Here is a 7,500-nt window from a genome sequence, read left to right on the forward strand (position 1 = left end):
CCTAATTTTTATGGATGAAAAGCTAAACTTTCATAGATTTGTGCTATAAAAAAAACACTTTAAATAAGACCTATTAGAAGAGAAATTTTTCCAAAAGTCTTGAAAATCGCGATTTTTGGCCAAATGGCAAAAACAAACAAAGAATGAAATGTGATGTACCACAGGGTAGTTCCCTTCGTCCTCTTTTATTCTTACTTTATATAAACAACATTTCTACTGCCCTGATAAACTGAACTTTAGGATTTTTACTGATGACACTAATGTCTTTGCTTCATCACCTATTCGAGATCTTGAAAAACTAAATAACGGAGAGCTGGCTAAAATTAAAGAATGGTGCGATCTAAACAAGCTCTCTATAAATATTAAGAAAACTAATTACATGATTGGTAAATCCCCTAAAAAGAAATCAGGAAACATAAATGTTAAATTACCAAATAAAGATGAAACAGTGAAATACGGACATTTATTATATGGAGGAGAGTGTTTTACTGGAAACTAAACCACTGGTAGATTCCATACGCCACTTCATCCGCGACCCGAGTGGCGTATTTTCCGTATGTCAACTTTGTGAGTGTCGTATCGTTCAATGACGTCACGATTCACACCTTTTGCTTTTGTTGAATTGGTTTCTCGCGTCGTGTTTGTTCTTTAGAATAAAAGCATGGATAAAATCGGAAATATTCAATATTTAGTCTCCATATAATAAAAAGAACATTACACGTTGGCTCGAAGATATGAATTTTATGTTCTCGTGGCAAAAACACTCGTTCACTTTGCTTACTCCTGAGATTCATATCTTCTCGCCACCGGGTAATACCCTCTATGTAAAAACTAGCGATAAAAAGCTAAACTTCCGACGTTTCGGCGACCTCATGATGCCATTATCAAGGAGTTGGAAATGAACATGCGAGTTCATAACAACCAACACTAATTTCCATCCCTAAAACTGACATTGGGCATTTCGTAACAATTACACGACAAATTATGCTATGTTAATATTGACAAGCTTACCGCTCTAAAAACAATGAAAACAAGCAGAATGACAGCTTTAGTTCAACAAGAAATAGCGTTTCACCGATCTACGGTATTTAGGTCTAAAAACCCCGTTGAAGAAGGTTAACATTCAATTGTTTTGCTAGGTACTATTATGTCAATGCTCTAAAAATTTCGACTTTCCAGGAGCTTGTCTCGTTGGTCTAGAGGATATCGGAAACTGCAAGGTGAAGCCATCGATCCAGGTTCAACTCTTTGCCTCGCCTATTTTGAACCTTCTCAGCTTGTTTAAATTCTTTGTTTCGTTGAAGTAGATTTGAAGTCTAAAGTAGGCTGTACATCGTATAAGTTCAATAAAAAGGGAAATGTCAGTTTGAGGGATGGAAACAAGTGACCCTAACCCTAACCCTAACCCTAACCTAACCGTGATGACCGTTCACAACAGGTGCAAAATACTCCAAATTTGCATAAGTGGAGGAGAGCTAGACAAAGACTTTAGCTCCGATTGAATCTGTTTGCACGTTCAGTCGTGGTCAACGCGACTATGGTAGTGGAAAAGTAGACCAGTACTGATAGGCTTCACATAGACCTTACTCTCCATTTGGGGCGCTCAGTTTAGGAGGTGGGTGCCCATCCTGCTGTCAGTTTTAACATGGAGAAAGGATGGAATGCTTCCCATTTAATACCTTTCTTAATGCAAGAGTCACTGACCAACGTTTGCAATGGTGCGAAATGGTATGAAATGACACGACTCAGGTAGTCATACCATTTTTAAAATTCAAAAAATTTCCACAAGCATATGCATGGGCAAATTCCCACCTCCCTAGGGGTTTAAAATGCACACAATTAAGAGATCAGGCAACTTTTACACCACACACCTTTTTACCTTCTAGAAGTTTTAAGAAATCGCCCATTTCATTGAATTATTTTGCATTGGTCCAGTTCCTCTGTGACAAAATATCACAAAAATCAACATGTAAAACTTTAAAGTAAAGAACTTTCCATTTGTTTGGTTCCAGGCCCTAGCAAGAGTCCATCACCCAATAGTTAGATTTACCCAAATTGTCCTAGTCCTCATCAGCGTCAGAAAAGTGTGTATTTTTGAACCACGTTTTGTGGGAAAATAAACAATAAACAAATCGGCTAACTCAATGTTGTGCCCGATTTAAACCCTTTGGGAATAAAGCGTTTTGTTCCAGGAATTTCCATATCATTTCAATGTGGATGCTACATTAAAATTGTTGTAATTTCCAAACATTTCTACTTTCCTAGGTTGTTTTTAAGCTTATAGTCATTTGCCTCTCGAAACAATTAATTTGCTTATTTAGCTTTGGCCAACCCTACAGAAACACAGAAAATACACATTCCCGGAGACTGTCAACTAATGATATTGTAAATGGAAAGTTGGTATAGCAAGCTAAAGAGAATACATGTCACCTGAGAAACATACCGCAAAAGCTTGGAGTTATTTTCAAGGGCCAAAATAACAAGACGGCTAGATCCTCAGTTATGGAAACAAACCGTTTTGCCAAGTCCCTGATTTCTATCAAGTGATGAACTAATCCTGGTACAGATGCTTACAAAACAAGGCACAAATGTAAGGACTTGGACAGTATCTTAATACTACTGAAATCTCATGGTACTTAAACTATAATAGGCATGATATCTTGTGTCTGACTGCTAGTGAGGTATCAATGTTTGAATTGTTTTCAATAACTCATATAGTCGAGGAAAGGAAAATAACATATCGGCGTATCACAGTCCAAGTAAGTTTCTCACGTTTTGGACATCGTTTCTGAAAAAACAAAACCGAGAAGAAAGTAAATAATATAACAATTATCTTAATTCATTCATTTAACTGTTTGTACTAAAGGTAATCGCAACAATTCCTATTCACTGTTACTTTGACATGTAGACTTGAAGACCTCAGTAACTCACTTCACCTGACATAAGCAATCGACAATCACCGATCAGTTTCACAGTCACTCCATCATAACATGGGCTCAAACAGCTAGCTATCTGCACGAAGCTGAAGTGACTCGGTGAATGCAGACATTTTTTAATTCAAGTATTAACCAAAGCAGTTCGAGTGAAAATATCCACTCTGGCAACCGTTTATAAAGCCATTTCTTTGTGAAGAACGTACCTGCTCCTTTCGACAAATTCCTGATTAAAAACATGTACAAAGAACAGCCATTCAGTCATTAAAGTTATATTTAAATAGCACTTACCATTCTTTTTGTGTTTAAGCTCCCCAAACTCGAAGGTGACATCATCGCCAATTAGCACAAATGGTGCCCAGTATTTTATGGCCGAATAATTCTTTGTCTCCTGAAGAGATTTAATGGCATGGTGAAGAGCTGTACTTGCACTTTTCCTATGTGCCAGGTGTTGGTAGAAACTCTCCATGAACATCCAGGTCGCTTCATCGTCGATTGCCCAGAGTGACACCAGAACAGACCGGGCACCAGCACACAGGAAAGCCCTGGCTATTCCCACAACACCCTCAGATTTTACCTCTCCCTGGCCACTATGACAGCAACTAAGCACAACCAGTCTTGCCTGAAGGCGAACTGCTTGAACATCGCTCAACGATAACATATAATCTTCCTCTTCGGGGATCTCAGATGTGCGTTCGGGATTTGGGGCCAAAGCAATTTCTCCAGATCCGTCATCCCCATGTGCAGCAATGTGGATTAAGGCAACTGACTTCATTCTCTTCAGCACCTCAGCTTTGGTTGCATTTTTTCCTGTCAGAGGCACGGTCTGCAGAAGCTTTCCAATTATACCCACCTCTTTTTTCGCACACGGCAGCTGTCCATACATGGGTTCACCAGTGCCGTAAGTGACTTCGCTCAAGCATGGATCGCCTACAAGCAGTGCTTCATTCTTACTTTGGAAGTTATCAGGTGCCATAGTGATCAATTTTAAAGCAGTCAGCGAGGGAATCACACGGATCCTGACAGAGTCACTCATTGCAGAAAAAGGAGACAGGCAAAAGTGTCCATCAGGAACAAACACTAAGTCATCACCCTGGATCAAGTCCGCTATAGGACTGACTAAGACATCATACAAGGGCTGGAAAGAGTGCACAGAGAAGCACAAAGACTGAAAGGTTTCTTCAACACCTTCCCTACTGCTCGAGAAGTCGCTGCCTTGTCTTCCAAGTGAACGATCCTCGCATCGCAGAACAGCCCCTGCATTGATCTGGTCTAAAGTACTTTTCATCAGAGACTCGGCAGTTCCATTTTCGATTTTCTTTTGTCTAAAATTTATCCCGATATCATCTGTTAGCAACCAGAAGCTGATCGTGTTCCCTTCAAGTGCTGTGAAAACAGTTTGCGAAGGTAGATCTTTCATAATCAAAGAGATAATTACCTTCATCATAGGTTTCCCATCAACGCTGTATTGCATCATTAAAATGTCTGCCAAAGCCTGTGCTCGTCCTTGCTCAGCAGCATACAAAGCTTCATCAATCTCTCCACTCTTCAAGAGTGCTGTCCACAGAGCGGTGTACGCAAACCCCTTTGTGTCACGAAAGGTTATTTTCCATGCATCCTCTGACTGAAGAAGACGCCTAACTTCATCAACATAATAAATGCTTAGACGATAGTAATTAAGAGATTTGCTCAAAGAGCCAAAAAATTCATGAACAAGACCAATATTATAACATGCGATTGCCAGCCCTATTGGATCCTCCGTTTCCTGGCAAATATTAAGACCTTGATGGTGGTACTCTATGGCTTGCTTGAAATTACCAAGACTTTGATAAGCATTGCCAAGATTGCCATAAGCTCTTCCTTCTCCGGCCCTGTGCCCTACCTCTTTTGCAATACTAAGATGTTGATGGTGGTACTCTATGGCTTGATTGAAGTTACCAAGACTTTGATAAGCGTTGCCGAGATTGCCATAGGCTGCTCCTTCTCCGGCCCTGTCTCCTACCTCTTTTGCTATACTAAGAACTTGATGATGGTACGCTATGGCTTGCTTAAAGTTACCAAGACTTTGATAAGCGTTGCCGAGATTGCCATAGGCTGCTCCTTCTCCGGCCCTGTCCCCTACCTCTTTTGCAATACTAAGAACTTGATAATGGCACGCTATGGCTTGCTTGAAGTTACCAAGACTTTGATAAGCGTTGCCGAGATTGCCATAAGCTCTTCCTTTTCCGGCCCTGTCCCCTACCTCTTTCGCAATACTAAGACGTTGATGGTGGTACTCTATGGCTTGCTTGAAGTTACCAAGACTTTGATAAGCGTTGCCAAGATTGCCATAGGCTGCTCCTTCTCCGGCCCTGTCCCCTACCTCTTTTACAATAATAAGATGTTGATGGTGGTACTCTATGGCTTGCTTGAAATTACCAAGACTTCGATAAGCGTTGCCGAGATTGCCATAGGCTGCTCCTTCTCCGGCCCTGTCCCCTACCTCTTTTGCAATAATAAGATCTTGATAGTGGTACTCTGTGGCTTGCTTGAAGTTACCAAGACCTTGATAAGCATTGCCGAGATGGCAGCAAGCTTTTCCTTCTCCAGCCTTGTCCCCTACCTCTTGTGTAATACTAAGATGTTGATGGTGGTACTCTATGGCTTGCTTGAAATTACCAAGACTTTTATAAGCGTTGCCGAGATTGCCATAGGCTGCTCCTTCTCCGGCCCTGTCCCCTACCTCTTTCACAATACTAAGATGTTGATGGTGGTACTCTATGGCTTGCTTGAAATTACTAAGACTTTGATAAGCGTTGCCAAGATTGCCATAGGCTGCTCCTTCTCCGGCCCTGTCCCCTACCTCTTTCGCAATATTAAGATGTTGATGGTGGTACTCTATGGCTTGCTTGAAATTACCAAGACTTTGATAAGCGTTGCCGAGATTGCCATAGGCTGCTCCTTCTCTCGCCCTGTCCCCTACCTCTTTTACAGTACTAAGATGTTGATGGTGGTACTCTATGGCTTGCTTGAAATTACCAAGACTTTGATAAGCGTTGCCAAGATTGCCATAAGCTCTTCCTTCTCCGGCCCTGTTCCGTACCTCTTTCGCAATACTAAGACGTTGATGGTGGTACTCTATGGCTTGCTTGAAATTACCAAGACTTTGATAAGCGTTGCCGAGATTGCCATAGGCTGCTCCTTCTCCGGCCCTGTCCCCTACCTCTTTTGCAATATTAAGATGTTGATGGTGGTACTCTATGGCTTGCTTGAAATTACCAAGACTTTGATAAGCGTTGCCGAGATTGCCATAGGCTGCTCCTTCTCTCGCCCTGTCCCCTACCTCTTTTACAGTACTAAGATGTTGATGGTGGTACTCTATGGCTTGCTTGAAGTTACCAAGACTGTCATAAGCGTTGCCAAGATTGCCATAGGCTGCTCCTTCTCCAGCCCTGTCCCCTACCTCTTTCACAATACTAAGATGTTGATGGTGGTACTCTATGGCTTGCTTGAAATTACCAAGACTTTGATAAGCGTTGCCAAGATTGCCATAAGCTCTTCCTTCTCCGGCCCTGTTCCGTACCTCTTTCGCAATACTAAGACGTTGATGGTGGTACTCTATGGCTTGCTTGAAATTACCAAGACTTTGATAAGCGTTGCCGAGATTGCCATAGGCTGCTCCTTCTCCGGCCCTGTCCCCTACCTCTTTCGCAATATTAAGATGTTGATGGTGGTACTCTATGGCTTGCTTGAAACTACCAAGACTTTGATAAGCGTTGCCGAGATTGCCATAGGCTGCTCCTTCTCCGGCCCTGTCCCCTACCTCTTTTGCAATACTAAGATGTTGATGGTGGTACTCTATGGCTTGCTTGAAATTACCAAGACTTTGATAAGCGTTGCCAAAATTGCCATAGGCTCTTCCTTCTCCGGCCCTGTCCCCTACCTCTTTCGCAATATTAAGATGTTGATGGTGGTACTTTATGGCTTGCTTGAAATTACCAAGACTTTGATAAGCGTTGCCAAGATTGCCATAAGCTCTTCCTTCTCCGGCTCTGTTCCGTACCTCTTTTGCAATACTAAGACGTTGATGGTGGTACTCTATGGCTTGCTTGAAATTACCAAGACTTTGATAAGCGTTGCCAAGATTGCCATAAGCTCTTCCTTCTCCGGCCCTGTCCCCTACCTCTTTCGCAATACTAAGACGTTGATGGTGGTACTCTATGGCTTGCTTGAAATTACCAAGACTTTGATTTGCGTTGCCGAGATTGCCATAGGCTGCTCCTTCTCCGGCCCTGTCCCCTACCTCTTTCGCAATATTAAGATGTTGATGGTGGTACTCTATGGCTTGCTTGAAATTACCAAGACTTTGATAAGCGTTGCCGAGATTGCCATAGGCTGCTCCTTCTCCGGCCCTGTCCCCTACCTCTTTTGCAATACTAAGACGTTGATGGTGGTACTCTATTGCTTGCTTGAAATTACCAAGACTTTGATAAGCGTTGCCAAAATTGCCATAAGCTCTTCCTTCTCCGGCCCTGTTCCCTACCTCTTTCGCAATACTAAAACAATGATGGTGGTACTCTATGGCTTG

At 42.1% G+C, this 7,500-nt stretch overlaps 1 protein-coding gene across 1 annotated transcript in view; it reads right to left on the reverse strand.

Annotated features, from left to right (window-relative positions):
* Window positions 1–1,424: 1,424 nt before the first annotated feature.
* LOC137971751 (tetratricopeptide repeat protein 28-like) overlaps window positions 1,425–7,500 on the reverse strand; it is a 10,431-nt gene continuing 4,355 nt past the window's right edge. Inside the window, exons 3-7 of the mRNA XM_068818523.1 lie at window positions 7,096–7,500; window positions 5,536–6,855; window positions 5,176–5,415; window positions 3,140–4,935; window positions 1,425–2,788 (exon numbers count right to left, since the gene is read on the reverse strand). The exon at window positions 7,096–7,500 is cut by the window's right edge and continues 1,266 nt beyond it. Of these exons, the coding sequence (XP_068674624.1) occupies window positions 2,749–2,788; window positions 3,140–4,935; window positions 5,176–5,415; window positions 5,536–6,855; window positions 7,096–7,500 (3,801 nt within the window). The 3' untranslated portion in view covers window positions 1,425–2,748. The remainder of the gene's footprint in view (window positions 2,789–3,139; window positions 4,936–5,175; window positions 5,416–5,535; window positions 6,856–7,095) is intronic.

This window comes from Montipora foliosa, chromosome 9 (genome assembly GCF_036669935.1).
Source record: "Montipora foliosa isolate CH-2021 chromosome 9, ASM3666993v2, whole genome shotgun sequence".
NCBI lineage: Eukaryota > Metazoa > Cnidaria > Anthozoa > Scleractinia > Acroporidae > Montipora > Montipora foliosa.